This window comes from Ambystoma mexicanum, chromosome 9 (genome assembly GCF_040938575.1).
Source record: "Ambystoma mexicanum isolate Mex_15411 chromosome 9, UKY_AmexF1_1, whole genome shotgun sequence".
Taxonomy (NCBI): domain Eukaryota; kingdom Metazoa; phylum Chordata; class Amphibia; order Caudata; family Ambystomatidae; genus Ambystoma; species Ambystoma mexicanum.
The window spans coordinates 666,154,845-666,180,250 of NC_090931.1; the positions used below are offsets into that span (position 1 = coordinate 666,154,845).

At 43.4% G+C, this 25,406-nt stretch overlaps 1 protein-coding gene across 1 annotated transcript in view; it reads right to left on the reverse strand.

Annotated features, from left to right (window-relative positions):
• Positions 1-10,726: 10,726 nt before the first annotated feature.
• TMEM237 (transmembrane protein 237) overlaps positions 10,727-25,406 on the reverse strand; it is a 145,019-nt gene continuing 130,339 nt past the window's right edge. Inside the window, exons 10-11 of the mRNA XM_069613942.1 lie at positions 13,513-13,634; positions 10,727-11,050 (exon numbers count right to left, since the gene is read on the reverse strand). Of these exons, the coding sequence (XP_069470043.1) occupies positions 10,983-11,050; positions 13,513-13,634 (190 nt within the window). The 3' untranslated portion in view covers positions 10,727-10,982. The remainder of the gene's footprint in view (positions 11,051-13,512; positions 13,635-25,406) is intronic.

Genomic DNA, 25,406 nt, shown 5'->3' on the forward strand with positions numbered 1-25,406 from the left:
ATTGTGAGCATATTAAAAAAGTTTGTGGCAGATTCTGGGCCAAGTTGGGATATTCGATTACCTCTTGTCCTAATGGCCATCAGATCTACCCCTTCATCTGCAACTAAGATGTCACCGTTTGAGCTAATGACTGGACGCAGGATGGTGCTTCCCCAGCATTTGCTCTACAGGACCCAAGAGCAGACACTGATCAATGCTTCCACTACTCATGAATATATTGAGAATTTAAGGAAACACCTTCAACATGCTTTTGCCTATGCTCAGCGAAACCTAGAAAGATCAGCCGATAGCATGAAGACTCATTATGATTTAAAGACTACTAGGAAAGAATACAATGTGGGAGACCGGGTCTATCTATATCATTTCCAAAGGAACCAGGCCAAACAGCGGAAATTCCTGCCTACCTGGAAGGGACCTTTTGAAATTGTAGACAAGATCTCCCCAGTCGCCTACAGGATCCGCATTCCCAAGGGCAGTTTGGCGGAAGGGGAAGACAAGTGGGTCCATATTAATCAGCTAAAGTGTTGCCATCCCAGGCACACTTTGCAGCAACTGGAGGAGCCCTCTGCAATCCCAGAGGGGACCGCTCCAGATTAATACAAGTCCAAACCTAAAATATTCCACATCTAGCCTATAAAATCCTATGATTCTTGAATGCAAATGTCTCCTGATGTATAAAATGTATATGTTCGCCCCACCATTAATAGTGGTGGGGAAATGTCTACGAATATGTTTCTGCCGCTTTACTTTGTCATCCTAGGAGAGATAAACCATGGAGACTGACCAAGGAGGACAACCCAGGGACCGTGAGCAAAGATCCGAGGGGCCCGAGGTACTGCCCGAAACTTGCATCGGGACCGGCAAGGAGAAGCGATCGATCCACCCTGATGGAGGAAAAGATGCTGAACTGTGCCATCTACGGAATCGGAAGAAGATGATGCGGACATCCCAGCGCGTGGATCAAAACATCCTTTGCACCCGACTCCCCCTCGACTCGAAATCAAAGTGCAGTCAGGCAGGGGGGCTTGTCAGGTGTTTTGACCCACGTTTGAATTATTATGCTACAACATTTGGTGCTGTGGGCTTAGAAAATCCAAGATTGCCGAAAAGCCCACATTTGTGCCAGAATCCAGGAACACCGCGCAGTTTTGCGCACACCAAAATGGTCGCCTGACTTGCCATCCACCAGTGCAAGCGTGATGGGCCAGAAGCGCCATGAGTGAAACGTGGTGCCAAAGGAAAAACCGCAGTGCCTGTTAGCTCAAAAAAGCGCTTTGAAATCACTTTTGTTTCTCTGAAATGCAAGCTCAAAATGCCTATTCAAACATTACAAGACATTCAAAAATCTTACTGAACACCAGCAGACGTCTGGTAGAATTAAGTCTTGTGTGCATACCACATCTGGAAAGATGAAAAGCCTAAAATAATGTTCATAACAAAACTGGCTGAGCTGTGGATGTCAGTAGCTTAAGTGAAATGGGATTTAAAGCCACTAAAATTGAAATGTTTAAAATAAATGAGTGATTTACTTTGGAGTGTCACATAGGTTGCAACTGTTTAAATGTCATAGTTTTGAACTTAGAATCAGCGTTCTAACTGCATGTGTCAAAATTGTAAGTTTGATTTGAATGAAGAAAAACTGGAACAAAAGTGACATTTGGCTGAAGCCTGGCTTAAAGAGATTGAATTCTGCCCGGCAACTACCCCGACAGGAGTTGAAACTTGCCCAGCAACTGCATTCACAGGCCTAGCTGCCTTCTGCTGTTCCCACCAAAAGGAGATCACACCTCTTTGATTGAATTAGGGGAGGAGCACCTGGGAGCAGGGAAACAGAACAATGAACTTCCCTTTGCTCCAAGCAATTTCTAAATCAGGGGGTCGTAAATGGCTTCCTCTTGGAAGAAACTGGGAGGAGCCCTGCCCCTGTGAGCCAGCTGAGCTTGGAGGCGGGGACAGACAGCAATTCCCCATGTGCTTTGGAACCTAAACCACACCCCTCTGGGCCAGAGCATAATTGTAGAAAGATGGATAATTCATATTACATAATTGTCAAAATTATATCAATAATCTCATGATTCCTGTGATGTTTCTGTGCACATTTTAAGAGGTGTTACGACTCTGTGATATGTTCGGGGGGGGTAGTAGCGTAAAATAAGTTATTACTCCAAATGTATGTATGTTAAAAATCTGACACTTCATCATCTGATGCCCATATTCCTTGCGCACATTTGTGTAAATTCTGGAAAAGTTTAGAGGTTGTGTTCTGGATGAAAAGGGCAGAATTCTGTCAGAAGTGAACACAGCATCTTACAAAGACAGGGATCAGATGGTTTGGTGCTACAGAAAATATGTTAACTGGACATATAATATTAGAAAAATTGTACATAGATAAATATGCATTTGGATCAAAAATAGATTTGTGTGCAAAGAGACAAGGGGAGGCTCCTCTGACCCATAAACATACCTCATCACGATGACAATCCATTTCCTTCCCCAATTAAGGGAGAGAGGCGAACTTGGCCAATGATAAGTTGTGAGGGGCAGGCTTAGTTATTCCCACGCGCACACCCATTTTCAAAAGACATAAAAAGAGCCACTGAGAGCCAGGAAGGGACATTCACTTTCCACATTCAAACTGATTTCTTGCGAAGCGCTTTGCCAGAAGTCTCCAGATTCCAGAACTTTGTAGCAGAGAGGCCTGATCCACAAGCTGAATCCTTTTCAGCAGGCCTCAAAATCTTTTGCAACCTAATTAAACTCGTCAACAGCCGGGCCAGCTGTTTGATTCTGGCTAGAACCCTGTGCCAGAACCCAGAAAGCAGTGCTGTATCCAGAGAGACCCAGACCAGACTGCTGTGCAGTGCCAAGAACTTTTGCCAGAACCAGAGACCAGACCAGACCAGACCGCTGTGCAGTGCTGATAGCAGACCCAGACCAGATCGCTGTGAGCAGAACCAGTACCAGAGACCGTCCGTGGCGAGTGAAGTCCAAACCTGACTAGACCTTGACGACCTATTTCAAATTTATAGTGTGAGTACTCAGCCAGAACTGTGCAAAACCAATCTTAGTTTAAAACAATCTAATTCAAACCATTTCCACCTATTTAGAACTGCATCATAGAAATTGTGTGTTCATTCTGTGATTTCAAACCTGTGAAAGTGTCATTTGCCATTTGAATCTTACTTTATTCCTGAAAATCTACCTCCACAAAATCCTTTTGAACCATACATGCTAGGAACGAGATTTTTAAAGCTAAGATCCTGAGCTTTCCAACGAACCCAGAACAGACTTTCTATTCCTTATAGTTTTTCCGTAATTGCGCTCGACGCATTCGGAAAAAGTGCCGCGAATTGCAACTCGCTCATTGCACTACTTGTAAAAAAAATAGCTGCTTTTGCTTTGCATTGCTGAAATTCGTTTTCAATCTGATAATCCCTCATGAATCATTGCTAGTGTTGACCTGAACTCATTCAAAGTAGCTGTCACCTACCCTGAATCTCCTATATGGAATTAAAATCATTTTTAGCATAATTTAATTTCTTTGCAAATCACATTTAAAGTATTTTTGCCTGTGTTTTAAAATCATCCCTGTTGCTCTAAGCTTGCTAGGGGGGAACTGAATTGGTATTGCATTTGATTGTATTCCTTAAAATTGTGTGCTCTCCTTCCATCTCCTTATATGCATAGGGGGGAGTGAATTGAAAAAAGAAAAAGTGATCATATTATCTCCTGTTGAAACCATATCAGTTTATTCCTGCACTGCATTCTTTTCCATCATTGCATTTCCTTGAAACCATAAAAGTATTCTCTGCTACCTTATCCTTTCTCTACCAACTCCTAAGTAATTAAAAAAATGTGCTAGTGTAATATTATCCATTGTTGATCACTGTCATATTCATAAGTGTGCTATCAAATATTAATTTATTTATAAAAGTGTGATATATATATATATATTGTTTAATTTGTAAAATAAATCTTTTAATTTGCAAAACAAACCTACTTCTTGGCTCAGTGAGGTCAGGGGGATTCAAAGAGAGGGGCGTTATACAAGGGTTTATCATCCAGATTTATGAACTAGTCAAAAAAATATATAAATAAGGGCTTTCTATGGGCATCCCAGACTAGGCACTGACTTAGTTGGAGTACTGAATTGAAGTCGCTTAACAGGGGAGCAGACAGGAGAAACCTAGCCTGAATGGCGGAGATATAAAGGGAACTTGCCACGACAAACCAAGGAATGCTACTGAGAGGAAACCGCATGGTCGCCCCCAAGAGCCTCAGGAAACCCCTTGTCATGATTGTGCACAAGGGACACAGTGGCATAGCCAACACAAAGAAGGTACTATGCAACCAGGTGTGGTTCCCGCACATGGACACCATAGGCGAGGACACGTTGAGACACTGTGACCCATGCCATAATAGATTAACTGTTCAGCGAATGGGGCGTCCCCAACATTGTGAAGACCGACAATGGCCCACCTTTCTAAGGACATGAGTTCGGGAAGTTTGCATCGAATCTCGGATTCCACCACCAGAGGATCACGCCACTGTGGCCACAAGCCAATGGCATGGTAGAGCGCTTTATGGTTACCATCAAGCAGACAAGCCAAAAAGCTGCTGTCAACCAAACATCCATGTCCCAAGCTATCTCCCAAATGCTGAGGAGCTATCAAGACACACCCCATGAAGCAACCGGCCGGACCCCAGTGGAACTGATGATCAAATACAAACCGCGAACCAGACTACCACAACTGGAAGATTACACCCCAGAGGAGGATGCGTAAATAAGAAAGCAGGAGGGCGAAGAAAAGAAAGAGCTAAAGAATGGGCCGACCAGAAACAGACTCAGAGAACCCCAATTCCAGTACGCGAGATTGTGCTAGTCAGACAAGTCCAGAACAGGAAAACTGATGCCTGATACAGATCTGAGCCCCTAGTGGTGACGGAAGTCAAAGGGCCAATGATCACCGCCATAGGAGACCAAGGAGAAATAACAAGGCATGCATTGTTCTTCTGCAAGATGTTTCAGGAGGACCTGGAAGAAGATGCACCTCTTGGAGAGGAAGAACCGGAAAGCCAAGAGACACCTCCCGAACCGCCTGAGGACCCTACGTCACAGGCACGGGGTGAGGACACAGGTAACCCACCTGGCCGACCCCAGCGACTCTCAAGGAAGCCCACCTGACTTATTGAAGAAATGTAGGCACTGAACTTCCATGATAAGTAAGGGGGGGGGGGTGTTATGGTCCAAAGAGCACCTGCCCCTTTAAGGAGAAAGCAAAACCAGGGACAGGAGTTAGAGGGGCGGGAGGAAGGGAGGGGAAAGAGTGAGGGAAGCCAGTTTGTACCTGAAATAAAAGGAGTTAAGACGTGTATCATGTCCGTGTGTCTTTGCATGAAGGGGCCTAGGCCGCCCACAACAATTCCATTCTTAAAAGATAAGGTATGTTTCCCGGTTTCGATATTAAGAATTTTTATTAACATTAATGTTTTCATCGTATTAGGTAAATCAAGCAGCGTTATAATTCCATTGAAACACACCCTTTTAAAATAAATAAATAAACTTTCGGTTAGTTTAAATAACGGTTGAACATTTTTATCGTTTATAATTTCGTATCATATATAGTTTCTCCGTCATGTTGTGCCATCTGGTGGATCTTGTGGCATAAAAAGATGACTTAACTCTGAAAAAAAGGACAGCACCAACCAGATATGCGCTTGTGTAACTACTGTCTCCATATTTTGTTCGCAAATACTGGACGTCATTAGACATTACCAACTTGACTGGCTCCCAAATGCTGTTTTCTCTCAAACAGGGTTACAACATGAGGGACAAATGAGCGGGCTCAGCTTTTGAAACCACTGCTAGGCCACCCAATATTACCATATGCCTTTGTTACCTTACGTTACCCAGCGGGCACCATCCATGTGGACACTGTACAGCATGTCCAGTTACATACAAAGACCTCACAACAGTTCACCACTTGTCAGACTAAACATAGCATATACCTCATCAGTTGCCCCTGTGAATTGTGGTACATTGGCATGACATCACGCAACATCAGTACCTGCATCAACGAACACAGATCAAAGATCAGAACGGCTCATACCCATGCACCACTGGTTAAGCAGTTTCTTCAGAAAGGACACTCTGCAAACGATCTCCAGTGGTTCATACTGGTTCATACTGGAAGCTACTCGCCCTGATATCAACAATTTGTCCATCATGCACAGGCTGCACAAATTGGAAGAGCATTGGATCCATAGATTAGATACAAACCACTTCGGCTTGAATGAGACCATCAATTGGCCTATCCTGCTACAAACATAAGCTGTATTTTACCCTTATTGCTTTTACCCACATTATTTGATCCCATATTTTCCCACAGTCCAGCCTCCACTCCTGACATTCACAACTGTCTTTCCGCCTTCATTTCCATTTTTGTTTCATATGACCTTTCATCGGTGTCATGTACACCCCCTTTCACTGATTTACTCTGATTTCAGCCATGCCCCCACTGGTTTATGCACTTTCCATGATGGCCACTGACTTGTTGCACAAATAGAGCCATTTTGAACTACCCCCTTGTTTATGTCTAAGCTTTCTTAGCTCTGCGCACACCCCGTTAGAGCGTGACACTGCCGGCTTACATGTCGCTCCAGTTCAATCTCCGGTGAACTTAACCAATGGGACACTGCGATTTGTGCGAACTGTGTGCCCACAGCAGAGGGGTGTCTGGGAAACTCTCTACCAGCACAAACACAGCCCATTGACTTGTTCTTGGGTGAACGGCCCCTTGGAGAGTCTCAACCAAGTCTTTAGCTCACTGTTCTTTTCACAGAAATTCCCCACAGCCACCAGGTGAGCCCCCACGATGCCTGTCTTTATGGGACCACACTATGGATTTTGGCAATGCATTGCGTTGCAAGTAACACGTTAACCAGTCCATCATAGCACTCAGTGACTAACACACTGCTCCTGTTACACTCAGGCATGTATACACACCCACAAATGTGGTTACACAGCGGATGCATCATCCTCTGGCTTGTTCACTTCCACTTTTGGCCTGTATTTACATGTTGTCTTGTTCAGTCACTTACCCTTACGATTCACCCTACAGCCACGGGTTGGTTAGCACGTTGATCCACTCCACCGTTAAAGTTTTGAACCATCCGCCCTTCTGTACGTTTGTGCCCCCTTCAGCTTTTGGCACACATTGCTTACCACCTACATTGCACATTTTGATCTACCCATAGGAGTTCCCCTGGCGTACTCTCAGACGCAGTTCTGCTTATTGTATTGTTGGACTTGATGGTGGGATTCCACCCATATCTTACAGAAAATGACTTAAATCTTTGAGACCTCATTCACAGCTACTCTATTCCTATGTACATTGCCAACTGCTTCTGCCTGCTAAACATTGGCACATCGAACTTGTGCTCGCCCAAGCCCATACCCACACCCACACTCATTCTACTGGATCTGTCTTTTTCAACACTCCATTCTTGCTGGGAACCACAGACAACCCGCATTGATTTATGCACCACCGTTTGCTGCCCTCACTCGCCACTTGTCTGTCAAAGTGTTGACCCTTCCAACGGCCCGAAACTCAAGTTCTTGAGTCGACGACATACAACCTTTAGGGTTACCAGCTTACTCCGTTCTGACTGAGACATTTTCAAAATAGACTGGTTGCAGTCAACATTAAGTAGACAGATGTCACTATTTGATTAGACTACACTCTACAATACAGTGTATATTACAAATATTGCTTTCTATATTTGTATGTTCATCTGTTTCCCCGCATTGCCTTGATTGTGACCTTTTTTGCCATTGTTTTTTTCACTTTTCAGTTTCTATGTCAATGTTTGTTTGTGATACAGGACAGCTATGGTGTGCCCAACCTGTATGATTGAGAAATTGACTTATTTATTTGTTGTTTGTCAAATTGTATTTTATTTTATTATTGTCTCTTCATTAAAAAACTATATTTGATATTGCTTTATATATATATTGTTGTGTGTTTTGTTGGGCTCGCTCAGGGTCATTAATCACATTTATGAATATGCTTAAAATATTCCTTCGAACACATTAGAATTGCATTTGTGCTTCAGGTTTTAGGCTTCTTCCTTTTCTATAATAAAAAAGACAGTTAAACAATATGTAGTGTCATTTCACACACATATCACATCTGTTTAATGAATTGTATTCATATACTTTATGGGGGGGGGGGCGAACCGCTCTTACTGCCCCTTTCCTTCCCCACCCTACGTATCCAGGAATATTTTCTTTGTGAAACCCTACAATACTTTTTTTCTAAACAACATTTTGAAAAAAAAGAAACTTTTTTGCTGTTTTTCAAAATTCGTTTTTTCTCAATGAAAATATGACTGGATACCTCAGCAATTTCTGCCAAACTACCAGCAATGATGCATTGCAAATGGCCAGGTGACCTTATGTTCTAAGGTGAACTGTCCATTTTACGGGGCTGTCCTGAAATAGCCAATCTCATTGCGGAAATTAGTGTCGGAAGCATGTTGCCAACACTGATATATCACAGGCTCCTGGGACCCAGTGCGTTTCATTGTGATGGGCCCTTACAAAAGACAAAAAAAACACATTTCCTTCCCTAGTTGAGGGACAGAAATGTAAGTAGGCCTAAAGCAGTTTATACCGCTGCTATTGTACCAAAATAAAAATGCACGTATGGGTCAGACATTACCTTGTCATTCATTGTCCATCCTAATGCCCCTGTTCCAAAGGGGTGCAGGGGAATGTGTTTGATTTCTGTGCATTTCAAAGCACATCCAGTTTCTGAATTTAGGATGCACATTTAAATGCGCAGAAGCTCCCCTTTATTACACAAAGGGGGTGGTTGAGGGTATCAAATTCTGTTTGTGAACAGGGAACATCATTTTTTTTGTGCAAGCGATGAGATGCACTAGATTTGTAAATCTCAATCCATGGATCCTTCCTTGGATATGTCTTTCCTTCTCAGTCTCTCACAGTCTTGGGGGGGGGGGAGGGCTTGCGTGGCCAGTCAGCTCCTCTGCTATTTGTCCTCAACTCCTGGGGGATGCCTTCATTTTGGTTTCGGGCCGAGCGTGAGCCTCCATGTTGGGCCCGAGTAGTGGCAGAGGTTATGGTTGGGCACGCTGGAACTGAGCCCCAGAGTTTCTCTACAAGCTGGGTGAGGGTGCCTTCTTTACCACCCTGTTTTGTGCTCCTGGTTCCAGACCCCAACACCCTTTCCTTGTCTGCCTTCTCAATCAGTCTTGTACCCAAAGGCACCTTTCCTACACCATCTTAATCTCCTTTCCATCTCTCCTCAATGCTCCATGTGTTCGCACCTCCACCCCTCGTCTATTCACACCCTTCAATGTTAGGGTGTGTCTGTTGCTTCATGGCTATCTTTCAGTCTTCGCCTCCTGTTTCCTCCTCCTTCTCTCGGAAGCAGTGGGGATATTTCTTGCTTTCAGGTTACAGGAGTAGCTGCGTGTTCTATTTTGCCCAGCTGTAGATTGGTTAAAGAACAGAAATTAGCTTAAAGAACTGGCAAGAGTATGGATAGCAGATACTATAAAGAGTCACCCCGCCCCTTAGCGAAAATGCAAAAAGGACTGGAATATCAATGACGGAGGCAGAGAAGGAAGTTCGTAATCACTGAGCCTTCTAATATGAAGATAACAGAACAAAGGTTGCAAGGTCGTCTGCTGACAGAATTATCAGATACTAATCAGTAAGTAGAAAAAAGCCTATCCACCTGAACAGGGCGAAAGTCGCCCCGCCTTGCAAGAGTAAGAAGGATTGCGAATAGAGTTCTGAAGGGGATTCTGGGAATGGTAGTTCCTGGGTTTGCAAGTAATAATCCCGTGACCAATGCTGCTTCCTAAATGGAAAGGAAAGAAACCACAGAACCTGTCAAAGTCTAACCGATAGCAGAACCAAGAGAATCGCTAATGCGATTAAGCGATTACGCCGCGCCTACCGGAAGGCTGAAATACGGAACTTGAAAATGAAGCTGATGAAGCAGAACTGATGGCGGAAAGAAAGTACTCGACCCTGAAGAAAGACAGAAAGAGGAGCGTAGAGTTATAAAAGATGACAGGATTCAAATCTGAGCAGAACCAGAAGGAAACTTAGAAGGAGCCCTGATGCGTACTCACGGAGCGTCTCGAAATCTCTAACAGAGTAGTGACGCGACGTGCAGTCCGCTTTCCCCTCTTTTAATGCATTGACATCTCTCGCTGTGGGCGTGTCGGGGTTCTCCCGACGTTCCACTACTTCCTGTGGATACGTAGAGAACGTATTTACAGCTAGACCGGCAACGCCCGATACTGCCTGAGCCGTCGTAGACCAGGTAAAGTCTTGATTGCCATACACATCGCGTGATGAAATGGTGGAAACCATTACATCTTCATAGCTGGCAGGCAGGAATGCACAATCGCACACAGAAGAAATGCTGCATTTTACAACTTAAGATAGTGTTATTATGTGATTAATTAATTATAATATGTGTTTCTTTGAACAGTAACACTTAAACCCCCTTCTCCTCCAAACGCTACTGAAGTGTAGTGCCTTGATAGCCACTTTCAAGAGTTAGTCCTACTTTTATGTCAGTTGCCCTCGCCTGGTTTTTTACTTTTTTAATCTGTTCAACCTATGTGAGACCCCTTGAAAGATTTAGTCTGAAACCTTGGCTTCTTTGGACAAAAATAAAGCAAGTTTGTTATACAAAACAGTTCGGTTTATTTGAGCAAAATATACATCTCGAGAGTCTGCTAATAAAAAGATATTATAAAATATGCTGAACTGTGGCACTGTCAATAAAAAGTAAAGATCAGATCTTAACAACAAATAACTATAAAATGAATCATACAAAGTGCAAAAGTATCCTCCAAAGCATACAAATATATTTGTACAAAACACAAACAATGTAAACAATCGTCCGAGAAACTCTCCAGAAGACATTCTAGCACCACTATGCAAGGATTTTGATCCCTTTATCCTGTTCAGGGTACTCATCGAGGTCGGGAAGAAACATTAAATCTGTGAAAAAAGGATACGAAAATTAAACATTCGGATAGAACAGATGCACGGTGGCTATTTTTAACGATTTGGTCTTGCTCCAAACCAATACCAGTTCTGCAGTTCATTAATATGTATCAGTGTGTAATGAGCACTCACACAGACAAGAAGATAACAGTTTATTTATTCCAGTACATATGACGTTCCCCCTAAATGCATGCACACTGCCCCAGTGCTTCGCCAACTAGCCCTCTCCACATTAGAACCCTCCTTCCAAAACCACCCACCTGCACTCTATGTTCCAACTGTACATTCCATAGACACATTCCACACAATCAGTATTCAAGCCCCCAAGCCCCCTCCCAAATAAAACCAACGTGACTATAGACAATGAACAAGTCATACCGCTCCATAGGTCCAGGGGGAGCCACAAGGTTCTGGAGTCTCCCTTTGCACTCTAATATGATGCGTTTATGCTGGGACTCCTGGTAGGATGACCATTCCCTACTTCCTCCCTTATCGCTTGAGTGTTGGCACTTGGCTCATGTAGACAACTAAGGAGACTCACCACGATCCATAAAATGGCACAGCCTCTTCTCGCACTCCCATTGAACATGCCAACATCGTCGCTTTAGCCTTCATTCTCATGACTTTTATTAACAATCCTCCTCAGAACCCCTGTGGTACCATCCGGCAACATGACTGGGTTTCTTAACTCTTGCCTTATCACTGATCATAATCTTCACCTCTCTCACACCTTTGCTTTCTTCAACCGTTCTCTAACCTCCACCCTAAGTGGGCCTACGACGGGAACTGACTTGGTAGAGGGAACACTACTGACTTGGTAGTTAAGACACCCCTAACGTGAGCTGGTCGGACTCTCACATTCATACATACGCTTTTTCATCGCTATTTCTCTCTCCTGCAGAGAACAATACGGGAGCCAAGGTATAGTTCCTACTTCTGTTCTATTCAAAAGTGGTGCTATCATTCCGGGCACATACTGGATTCAATTATCAGTCACAATTAAACTAAGCCTCCCCTTGCACAAAACACTTCATTTTATAAAGCAAGAGCAGCTCCTGCGGTTGCTTCGCTCGCCCTTCTTACCACTGGCCATTTCAAGTGATAATCAATCAGTGCCACAATGAAATGCCGAACTGGGCCTAATTCTTCTATGGATGCCGGTTTCTCCCAAGGAGGGTCAGGAATCTTCTCCCTCAGTCTTAGTGAAGGTATGCTACACAATATGCAATGTGTTGCGCAGTGGAGTAACTTAGCTAAAAATGTTGGGGGGGGGGGACATGATATCTGAAGAAAAGGTGCCCCAGCCAAATGATTGGGGAGAAAATAGTGTGCCATGAAAGTTGGGGGGTGGGGGGGAACAAACACCCATTGCCCCCCTAAAATTACACCCATGGTGTTGCTTTGTGCACACACCGCACATTCCTGCATGAGCAACTCAACTTCCCGATTCATTCCTTGCACCAATCGCATTCTCTCGCACATCTTTTTTTACATGTTTCTTCTCAAATTGCCTGTATGTGCAGACCCTCAAAGAGACATCCTGGCACCCCTTTGGCTGAACCAACCACCTTTTCCCCACCGAAAATCAATCTCCTTGAATGGCAAACCCCCACATAGACATCCTGGCACCCCTTGGCAGAACCAACCACCTTTACCCCACTGAAAACAATCTCCTTGAATATCCAAATGTGCGACGGGCCTTGCCCGGCTAACCTCCAACTGCATAGCTCTTCTGTGTGTCGCAGCTCATCATCACAGCATTCTGGTCTGGATTCTTCTTGGGACTGTACTGAATTAAATTCTTTTTAGGACAATACTGCCCAATCATCTGCACAGTGACCGCCATTTTCTCTTGCCCTGGAATGCTAAAGCTATATTCCTGTAAAAATAGAAGCCATCTTGCTAGCATATTCTGTAAGTCATGAAGTAACTGTGTATGCTCCATCGTAAATTTAAATGGCACACCCCATAGGAAACACTTGACATGATCAATCCTCCATCTGCATGTTAAGGCCACTCTTAGCACAGTGTAAGAATTCTCTTCCACCACTCGCAGGATTTTGGGTGCAAACTGTAATGAGGATGTATTTATTACTTCTGCTCTATGGCTGGACATTACCGAGACCTAGCACACAGGTCGGTGGGCTGCTTGCAAGTGTGTTAACATTAAACACACCAAAGGTGGGAGCCTTTACTAAGTCTTATACCCACCTCTAAAAATATAAAAATGTTTTATGGAGAGTTCATGACAAACCTGTCAGTTAAAGGTTGGGGTATGTTTTTGCCCAGAACTGCTGCAGGTGGTTGAGTTGAAGTCTAATTCTTGTTAACGCAAACGCAGTTACAAATAATGTTATATTTTACGCTATTGATCTAGGACCATGCACGCCCTACCCTAAACAAAAGACAATGTACCCACACAACAGTCATGGTCTCCATGCAGTTCCACACAGTACCTTCAGTGTGATCGAGGTCTGGGCTGTAGGACATGAAAAACCAGGACAGTCCAACGAGGATAGCAACCACCAGGTTCACCACAATCCATGGCTGCAGTATATTGACCTCTGTATTTTCAGTCCTGAACAAAAGAGACAAGTATCTGTCAATGGGATGTGAGCACTGAACACTGAAAGAAGCACTCGTGTTAGATACATGTTATTGTGTTCAATATGTGTTTATTTAGTAAAAGGCTTTAGTCATTACAAGTTTTAAACATGTAGTATATTTTGGCTAATTGAATGATTACGAGAAGAGCTTTTGAAGCATGCCATAAGCCTCAATGACCCAGAGGTCAAATGTTAAGGAATTTCATCCTCAGAATCTGACATCTGTCATAATTAAAAGAACATCACCTATGTGAGGCCGAAAGGTCAATCCTACACTTCTGTTGCTTGACCCTGAATTTTCCCTTCTCTGGTTTACCTGACATTTCCCAGGCACGCCCTCATCCGAGGCCTCATTCGGGAAGTTGGCTCCGACTGTGCTCCCCAAGAGACCGTGAGTGCCTCAGGGTAAGGCTGCTCCAAGGCCCTTCTGTTTCTCCAAGTCATTTCACACAGATTCTGTGAATGTTCTACTACTTTGTGGCAGTCTATTTGATTTTAGTGTGATACAACATTCTGCCACGTAGGTGTCTCTACAAGAAAGCCTGTGTGAATCCAATACAGAGATCAACAGTCAGATAGAATGAGTGGGATACAGATGTTGCTGTATATGGTAATTGCTGCTAGCTACCTGAAACAGTGAGGGGTATTGTTGCCAAAGCACAACATAACTGGTTTTGTTTACTCGATTCAGGATTCAAACCTAAACACACTCTTGAGAGTAAGTCTGTAAAGAACCCCACACAACTTGAATGTGGTCCTCCAGTTGTTGTATGGCCACCAAAAGCTTGAAAGCATGCATGCAATCCTGTGATTGCAAGCAGACACACCACTACACTCACTAAGGGTCTGCATCATAACTTTTTTCAGAATTTTTTAACGAGTCCCGAATAACATACAATGTCGCCTACCAGAAGAAGAAATCGCGAGAAAGTTCGGTCAGCCTCTGCACCCTTCCAAGAATTGATCTGGTGGTGAAGCTCTGCCTGGTATCTGAGGATATCGGACTTCTACTGTCTAGAGAGAACCCAAGAATGAGTGATCCATTCCCTTGACCTTGACACTGATGAGTCTTAAAGCATCCCGTTTACTTAGTGAAGCCTTGCTACCCATTCCTCAGCAGACCCAAGGCGGAAGCACCAGATAGCCAAAAGACAATGCCTGCATCCATTGGTTACTACCCAAGTCACAAAACGAAGTTACAAGCCCAAAAAACACAAACGTAATATCCAGACTCAGAACAGCCCATTTCCTACCCGAACTGCCTCTGGTGTGCCGTCTCTTTATATTCCAGTACTGGAGCTGCACCTTTACTGAGCACGGATCTAGCTTCAGAAAGCAACAGAGTGATTTGCACGTCATAGGGGGAAGTACACAGCGAGGCAAGTATAGTGGAAGGGGATCAATACAAGAGAGCGGGGAGCTAAGAATAAGGGTGGGCCGGCACTTTGGCAGGGAGGAATCTACAAGCAACGAGGGAAGGAAACATGGGCAGCAGATCACCCAGTTTCGGGTTATGGAGGGTGTAATACTAAGTGTTAGGGAGGAACATTTCCTTGAAGAGGAAGGTTTTGAGCTCCTTCCTGAAATGTAGAAGTGAGGGTAAGAGTCTGGTCTTGAGGGCGGGAGGGTTCAAGAGTCTGGTGACGAAGACCGAGAAGGACAGTCTTCTGTTTTTTCCTTCCTGCACCAGCAGAGTTTAAGTCTGCATATGTCCTTGCTTCTGATGGATCGCAGGCTACCAGAGATGCTCAGCCTTTGGAGATTCCTAGAGACTTTATGAACCTGAATCATTTACCTGTAGCCTGCACCATCTATTTTAAGTATATTTTCTCAGAGTGAACAGCCCTTTGTTCAAAGTAAATAATCTGCATCCTTTTCCACCCTGCTCCCTGGCTATGAATTGTTGCCCCTTCTTTTATAATGCAGGAGTCACATGAAGATGTAGTCAACCTGGAATATTTAGTAATTTGCTGTGGACACATTTTAACAGAGTAAGAAAAGCCAAATATGGCGTGTGTTTAATGTGTGGCTTCACAGCTTTTACATAGGGACACTAGCCAAGCAAGGAACTTTAACAATAAGTGCAGCGAAAGTTATAAATAAGTTGGCATATACACATATACATTCACGTTAGCTAAATCCATAGTCCCCTTTCCTCCACACGTTTAGGAGATAGTTCCCTTTGGGGATGGGACTGAAGCATGACACAGAGCAGAATCAATACGAACACAAAAGAGTGGAAGTGGTCAAGCACACAACAGACCCCCCCCCCCACCCCTCGTGCATGCTCCTGGACCAACGTGTGACAAATGTGTTCCAAAGAGTGACGTATGGAATCTTACTAGGGGGATGGCAGGAGGGCCTTGTGGAGGAAACTGGTCTATGGACTAGGAGTATACTAGTCACTATGGTAACTCATTATTACTTCTACGCCTGGAACAACTATACCTCGGACACCAAAACCGGGCATGATGATTTGGACTTTCACTAAGTAGATATTATTGAAGGTTCTTTAATACAGTTAGGATTCAGTCAGGACCAAGAAAATAAATGATACAGAATAATGGGGTAGACAAACAAAAGGAATAACCCCCATCAATAAGCGGGGGGGTCTCTCCATAAACCGTCCAGCTAAGCTTTGTCGAGTTACCTAACCCCGACCCAAGTTCAGTTCAAATTAACAGCCACTTGTCAGTAGGGCAATCAGTTCCAGGATTGTTAGTTTCAATTATGTTCTTTAATTTCTTTGCACAATCCCTCTCTTTGGGTCTTCTTGTCATTACTCACAGTCTCTCCGAAGTCGTATGGTCCCTCTCTGCGTGGTCAATGTCTCAGTTGAGGTTGACTCCCAAATGGCAAGGCCGAGGCCCTCTCCAGTTCTCTTGTTTCATGATTCAATATGGGTGGCCCGAAGTTCCTGCCACGGAAATCACTGCCTCTTATCGTCACTGAGCTGCAAGGTTAAACGCAAGCTACAGGCCGGTTCAGAGAGAGACACTGCAGCATATTGACTGGGCTTCTGAATAATCTCTGGCCCTTGGGTTCTGAACTTATAGGGACAACATACGCTCTCACTTTCCTCCTGGCCGCTCGCCATTGGCTCATTACCAGGGGAGCTCTTTCTAACCCAACATTCTCTTCCTTACTTCCAGGTATCCTGCTGAACTTCCTTGACATTCCCCTATATGGTAGTATCTCCTCCCATTTCACTCTGATACCCCGTAGGCATGTAGAATGTGTCACCTCTTCTATTCTCCTCTGGACTTCCTCAAACCCCTCCTCTTCTCCAGCTCTCCTTTTCACCACCTGCTCCTCTGTTGCTCTTATTACAACTGCCTCCTCCTGTGATCATATTTCCAGCTCTTCCTTCTTTACTCCTCCTTTGGTCTTACCACCACCACCTCCTGCTGTATTTCTCTTGTCATCACTGCATCCTACATAATCTGCTCTGTTATTCTTTTAATCACCTCATTCGTGGCTGATCCTCTCACTACGACAACCTCTAACCTCTTCCTTTCACCACCTTCTCTACATCTCTGCTTTTCCTTTCACCACCTCCTCTTCCTTTCACCTCAAATCTACTCTGTGACTACAGCCTCTCCTTTCTCCAGCCATCCTCAAACTTGTACCATTGCCTTTAACCAACCGCACTGTCTCTTCCTGGGGCTTTGTGGGTGAGGGTCCTTGGGCCTGACTTTCTCCCAGTGTGGGATTAGCTGGATATATATTGTTTTATTGACTCATAAGTGCGCAAATGTTAAGTGCTGGTCTCCTGCGCTAGGCCGATCGGTCCGCTATCTTACCTCTCAGATGCTTCCTACTCATGTGATTGCAAGCTCTGCCCTGTACCAGCAGGGTTTGTGGTGAACCCACTCTGCAGTCTGCTCTCCCCAGCACGTCCTACGCAAGTCCTCACAGTGTTTCGCTATCAGATTGGTAATCTTTGTATTTATCAGTCGGACCTTCTGTAAAGGGACTTCCGGTTATTTTTTATACACATGAAATGTGGAGCTAGGCTCATAATTCTTAAATGGACAGTTTAAGAGGTGTGTCATATGCAAGGAGCCTCTGTGCCTTCTGTTGGGTGCTGTGCAGGAGACCAGGAATTGATCCCCCACCATCAATGGAGCATACATCATGAAGCGGATGGCAGCACCCAGCCCGCATGGGCAGCTTGCCAGACACGTCAAGGTTCAGCAAGGGTACACAGTCACACTTCAATCCCCTTTCTTTTATACTTGAGAGATATATCTATGACACCTTGGGAAGTGGTTGGAAGTCAGTGTTACCAAATGAGCCATAGAAAAAGCAGCTGAAAGACTTCTTAGTCAAAGATGTTGTGAAGTACCGCCTGGCCAAACTGTGCCTGAACTCTAGAGCTGGTATACATAACAAAATGCTTGCAGAAAGTGTGAGGAATAGCCCATGTAGCTGCTCTACAGATGTCCTCTAGAATGACATCCCAGTGATGACGCTTTGGCTCTTACCAGGGGAGAGTAAAGTTCCTATGGGGCAGTCAGCCCCCTCATGGTGTAACAGTTGAACATGCAGTCCACTATCTAGCGACCAATAGAACTATTAGGCTTTTTAGGACCTGGGGAAGAGACACCCTAAGGGACAAAATGTTGAAGGGAAGATCTGATATTATTCATCCTCTCCCGATTAAATTTCAGTGCCCTGCTCACAGCCAGAGTTTTCTTTCCGCCTACATGTTTGGAGTGTAGAAAAAAAAGACGGTGAGGTGTATTCCTGATAAATGTGTCATTTTGTTATTACTTTGGGAAAGAAATTGGTGTGAGTGTTCATGGCCAACTTATCCTTGTGGAAGGTGAGGAAAGGGGCCTCCGAAGAAAGGGTCTGAATCTCACTTATTCTGCGAGCAGTTGTAATGGATAACAGGAAAGCCATCTTCAAGTCACAAATTTCAGATCATTAAAAGCCATGGGGTTGAATGGCTTGTCCATAAGGGAGGAAAGCAACCCATTCAAGTCTTAGGATGGATGAGGGGGTTTGACAGATAAAGTCTATTTAGACTATTAAAATGTCTCTTAATCATACAGCAGGAAAAACCATCACTGATTTCCAAATTTTATCAGCAACAAAAAATAAATATTGTAGCCTTTTTGCTCAATTGAAATAGTAATAGAAGGAAACTAAACTACTAGAAATCCACTGCTGGTGTCCCTATTGAGTCTTCTGATAGAAAACAAGCTCTTACAGAATTTATTTCCTTGACTTACCAATACGCACGTGAGAGCATCATCCGTGTAGCCCCTCTTAAAGTAATGGTGCGGTCAGAAATATTATTGTCCCTATGGTTCAGCCATGTGTTTTTAACCATAAGTTGATCGATCGTACAAACATTTCCTATGCACCTTACCCGAGTTTTCGTCTCTTGAACACAAACGAAAACAGGCAGCAGGACGCGGCCATTTTGTCATAATCTTATCACTTGCTTCATCGCCCTGGGAGACCTGCCTTTGCGGCACTAAATCATAGCCCTCGCCCCTAAGCCTGACATCACTAGACACGTACCGCCCATTTCACAATGCCAAAGCATGTCCCGTGTCAACATTCTCTGCGCTTCAGCTAATGACATGTCACCATGGAAACGGCATGAAGCCTCTTTCCTCGATAAGTATAAACAGACCGTTTCACAACACACAACAGCAGATTTTCTTTTCCATTCCTCTCACTGTATTTCTTTGAGTATTCTGTGACTCGTTTTTGTACTCTGGTCAGCTACCTTCGTTGCTTGTAGCCCGTATAAACAGATACCAGTACCATCGCTATAAATTATTTTAGTTTGTTTACCACACAATGGCAAAAATAATGCCCTACCTGTATGAGCCAGAGTATTCCAAGGAGGAATTACTGGAAAGAGAAAGATGCAGAAACGATGGGGCTTCGGATGACAATTGGGAGGACGATTCAACAGATGAAGAGCCTGGGCCTAGTCGCATGGACGGTGTTTCCACCTGGTGTACCTGCAATAGGTGCGCGCTAATGCCAACCGAGGAGGAGAACTGCTGCTGCCGAGAAAAAACTCTGGATGCTTGTCCTACATTTTGCAAGGCGATCCACAGCCGCAATGCGTTACCGAGCTGCTAGACTTCAGAGCAGCCTGCCTCAAAAGGTCCGTGTTGAGGATTTTGATGGTGCTTATGCACGAACTTCGCAGTTCGCCCTCGTAATCCAAGTAACAAGTAAGTATACTCTGGTTGTGATGTCAATTAGGCCACTACTATTTTATGGTTGTCTCCTGTATTCTCGTAACTTCAATATATCATTGTCATATCAGTTTAGTCTTGCAATTCTCTAGTAATAGTTGCATAAAAGTCATTCAATATTGTGCAGTGTCTAGTTAGCATTTGTCCTGGCAAAAATGCCATTGGATACAAGAATTGTCATTGACAACTAAGGTTTAATACACTTATATTGGTCATTTAAAAACAGTTTCTATCTTTCTTTTTCACAGGTGGTATAGGCTGGTGGCCTATCGTTCGTATACATGGTGGCTTCATGGGAGGCTTGGACACTGCGTTCGACGAGTAATACCCGCCTGTGTCGTTGCTGCCATTAGAGAAACTTTCCTCAGTGACAGCGGTCAGTACAGGGGATTTTCCCTCGCTGTGCTGCAACCAGACCTTTACAATGTTTAGTAGTTTTGTGCCATCAAAATAAGAAATAAAAACACAACATATTTTTTATCAATGGTTGTTTCAGTTTTTAAGTGAATCTAGTGCGTTTCCATTCAGCAGTGTTCCAGTGCCTTGTCTGCACACCCCAGGCCGATCCATTCCCCTCCACTATCAAAGGCAGTTCGCACCAGTGGATGCGCGCTACCAAGGGGTGCTGTCAGGGGCGCGAACGGCCAAGGTGCCAAACACCATGTACACTTCAAAGCTATCTTTCGGGCAGGGGTCATTCTTCACAAGGCCTCCTCAGACCCCGTGTCGCCTGGCAGGCTCCCCTTCAAGCAGGCCGCACCCGTGCAATCCACATTATACCACAACATATACACGTCATTCATTCACAAACACACCCCTTTTTGTAATTCTTTATAAACCACTTGATATTTATCATGAGAAGATCTTTGAGTACTGCAAGTCAACTCGTGAACGTGCTACTTGAGAAGCCCGGTGACTGATGCTAATCTGCTCTTCGTCGTGTTATCTGTGACCGCTTCGAGTGAACTCGTCAGTGTGCTACATGTGAACATCTCCCTGTTCTCCTGCCACTAACTGCTCTGCTTGCTGAATCTAACTGTTTGTTGTATCATATCTCCTTCATTTGTAAATTTATATCGATTTCGAAGTAACATACTCAGTAGTGCTATGTTAATTTGTCTCATTGCTATTGACTTGAGTTTCTTTTATGTTATTTTATCGATATATCCATTTTTATCAGTGTCAATTGGCATCAAATTGCATCCTTCGCGGACCGTGTCTATAGTATAAGCATGTTTCCTTTTCATGCACGATATTACTTTCAAGGGACGAGTAACATGTTCTGATTTTCAACACATCAATGAGTTGTTTGTGAAAGTTATCCTATAATACAGCTGCCCACGCTGCACTGGTTTTGCTGTGGTACCCCAAAGAAAGCGTGCAATGAACAATGTATGGTCCAATTCCTTCTTTCTCACATTTTTATGCAAAATAATTTTCGAATAATGTTGACCTTTATTTTGCAGAATTTACAACAATGTCTGAATGTTCTATTTCCGGTTGCCCTTCGAAGACCCATGACAAATCTGAAGGCATTACAATGCATGTATTCCCTAAAACTGTTGATCGAATAAGAGAATGGGTCAGATATTGCGGATCCCCACCGGAAGAGCTTGAAAGTAGAGTCAAACAAGTCTTGTAGTACAAGAGGGGGTCATCGATACCGCATCTGCAGCCTGCACTTTACCCCGAATATGTACGACACATCCTTGTCCACAAAGAAGAATCGACTGAGAACTCAAAAATTGCTCCCAAACGCTATTCCAACTTTATTGGTGAAAATGCCACCACAGGTGAGTCAAGCTTCCCGATTTAGCTTCACGCCTGTATTTTCGGTGTAAATGTCATTTATAATACTTTTGATATTTATATGATTGAATAGCTGTTTAAATAATGACCATTTTGCTAAACATCAGTCCTTGTTTTTGAGAACCAGCATAGAAAATTGATTTATGGGTACAGATAACTATGCTATATTATGCATTTACATAAGCATAATTTTCTCGTATTCAGTCTCCTTACATGCCACTTTTTAATGTTGGCATTTCTAAATCGAATAATATTTTCCCTTTACAACTCCATGACTATCCACCGAATATGAAGCAACAAGATTCAACATCCATGTCTTGCCTGGAGTCATCAACCACTTCGAGCGCATATCAGGTAATCTTACTTAACTATTCTGTTCCAGACTTGTTTTATGCATGGAATTTGAGATAATGTGATCATATTTTCGTATCGTTGCTTTACACAATGTTTTTCGTGGTTTGATATTGATATGTACCTTTGTCTGTGTCCCAATATGTTTGTTCAATTTCCAATATTTTCATCCTTACTAATGCAATTACTGTGTTTCAGGGAGATGCTGAAGCGTCCACTACAATTACAACATCCCTCGTAGTAGATCCGGAGCCAGAGGTATGGGTCTTGACAGTTCAATTGAACGAGATACTCTGATCATATTTACATATTGTGTCATTGTTTTGCACAATGTTTCATTTGTACGTTGCTATTGATATGTACCTTTGTCGTCTTTCCAAATTGTGTGTCCAGTTTCCAATATTTCAATCCTTACTAATCCAAGTACTGTGTTTCAGGGAGATGCTGGAGTGTCCTCTACATTTACATTATCCCTTCTAGTTGTTCCGGAACCAGACCTTGTAGTTGATCCGGAGCCAGAGGAATGCGTACTGACAGTACCCTGTAATGAAAGAAAGTCGGTCTAATTTTATGTGTAATGCAAATGACTTATTTTAAATGGATACTCTTTTTTGTAGGGATGTATACAAGATCCGTATATTGAACGGGGGGCACGTGGATCTGAGTCGGTGCGCCAGCTTGCTGATGGTGATGTTAGAGTAAAGGAGGTTTCAAAGAAAAGAAAGAAAAATAAGGTTAGTTATAAACAGTTTATATTTTTGGCAATTGTTTTGTGCTGAGGCCTTCATTGTATGCTTTCTTTTAATGTAAATTGTACAACACTGTATGTTGGATTTACACTGAACATCCCTTTTCCTATCTGTCCTGTAGTTGCCCGATGGAGTACGGACTATGCAGACACAGACAGCGATACAAATGACAGATGCTGCTTGCCAAACTGTTTTCACCATGGAGGAACTATTAATTGAGGCGCGGCGTGTTCACACTCGAGATGCCTTTGTCCAATGGCTAGAAATAGAATTTAATGTGACCGGCGAATGCAGCAAAGTGTTTTTGGACCATTGCTACAATGCAAATCCTCCGCCAGATGAAGATGAAATTGAATTTATAGAAGATAGTTTTACATTAGTCGCAGAGCACTTGACACAATCGACACCCGCCAAAAAAATGCCCCCCCAAAAAACAGTCGACATTGATGTTTTCTCCTATCCATGGTCAAGTAACAGATGTTGAAATGACAGAGACTGAAGCATCAACACTATGGACTGACGAACTAGACAAAGATATCAACTACAGTATGTCCAGTTTGGCTGATATTTCCACAACGGTTCAGTCCGAAACAACAGTGTTGCCGGATTACAGTCTAATAAAAGAGGCCAAATACATAGTATTCAACAGCAGCTTGATGGAGATTATAAAGATGCTGAAATGTGTGCATTCAGTGGGAGGGGAAGTATGTTGGAAGCCATTGGTGAACATGACTCGTCTAACACAAGGCAGTAACCTCAAAATACATGCCACCTGTGAAAAGTTACATAAAACCTTTTCATGGTCCGCTCAACCGATGCTGGGGAAAGTGCCAGCTGGCAATCTACAGCAGCTTTAGTTTTCAGTGGCTCTAGTTTCACGAAGTTATCCAGTTTATTTCAGTTTGTGGGACTGCATTTCATTTCTAAAACGCAATACTACAAATACCAACATGAGTATCTATTCCCTGCCATTAGTGAAGCTTGGAAAAGTGAACAATTGGCTATTTAAAGTACATTCTCCGACAAACGGTTCAGGCTAGCCGGCGATGGACAGTGTGACAGCCCTGGATTTTCTGCTAAGTACTGCACATACCATTTTCAGGACATGGAAAGTAAAATAATTGTGAGTTTGGTGGTCGTGCAGGTGTCCCAATGTAAAACCTCAGTGGCCATGGAGAAACTTGGTTTTAGAAAATCACTGGAATATCTACAATCGAGGGGAATGCAAATCGACCTCATAGCCACGGACAGACACGTTTCAATAGCCAAGCCAATGAGAGAGCAGTATCCAAATATTAAACATCAATTTGATGTATGGCATGTTGCCAAATCAATCAATAAAAAAATCTCGGCTGCAGGGAAAAAAAAAGGTTTGGAAAGTATTTCACAATGGTCCCAGTCTTTCAGCAACCATCTTTGGTGGAGCTCCAAAACATGTGATGGGTCCATGGAAATTCTACTGGAAAAATGGCGGTCACTAATGCACCACTGTTCCAACGTTCACCACTGGACAGAAAACCAACATTTCCACCAATGTGAACATGGCCCTTTGTCCCCAGAGCAGGCACGGAAGAAGAAGTGGTTGATCCCATCTTCACCTCCACACAAAGCCCTTGAGAAGATTGTGTTTGATAAAACTCTATCAAGAGATCTGAAGGGACTCACAGAATTCTGTCACACCAGAGATTTGGAGGTGTTCCACAATATGTGTATAAAGTACAGGCCAAAGAGATTGCATTTCGGCATCCAAGGGATGAAATCTAGGACTTTACTAGCAGTATTAGCGCATAACGAGAATGTAGGCCGTGAACAATCTAGAACTGCAGGAAATTTAGGGGTGCTTCCCTACACAATGGCCTTTACGAAAAGAAGCAAAAAATGGGTTGTCAAACGAGTATATGAGGAAATGGAATTCGATTCTGTGAAACATCTTATTATTAATGTCGTAGAGATGCATAATCATGGAATTGCGCACAAATCTGTTCAGAGCACACATACATTGCCACAAAACATTGCCAACATGCCATGTCCACCCAAAGCAGAGCTTGTTGAACAGTTCAAATCCCGGTACAAATGATTACCATCTGTTTTTATTTTTGCCAAAAATATTTTTATAAAGTGTCCAAATAAAGTATGCAATTTGTCTTTTGAAATCTATCCTCTTAGTCCGTTTTTTAAAATAATAGTACAATTATTACGATTGCTTTCACATTTCATAGTTTAGTCGTGCTACTTTGGGACCTTCATTTTCCGTGTTAATGACCAATGGATAACAGTGTGTAAGAATCTTTGGGTTTTAGCAGTTGCCTTGCCATAAAGTTCCCCAAACAGCTGACTATCTGCTTGTCACACAAAAGGGATTAGACCTAGTCTACATAACATACTAGGTACGCAGGAAGTACTGACTGTGAAAACATGCCATGGGGTAGGAGGCCATGAGATAAGCAGAGGTGGGACTATTACTAGACACACTTTGACTCCGTTTTTGTGTTACATCGACTATAATTTTGGAGTAGGGGGCATTCTGTCATTGGCAAGTTTCCCCTACGGTTGTATACAAATTGTTCGAACTACAATTGTTTGAATTACAATTGACCTTTGCACA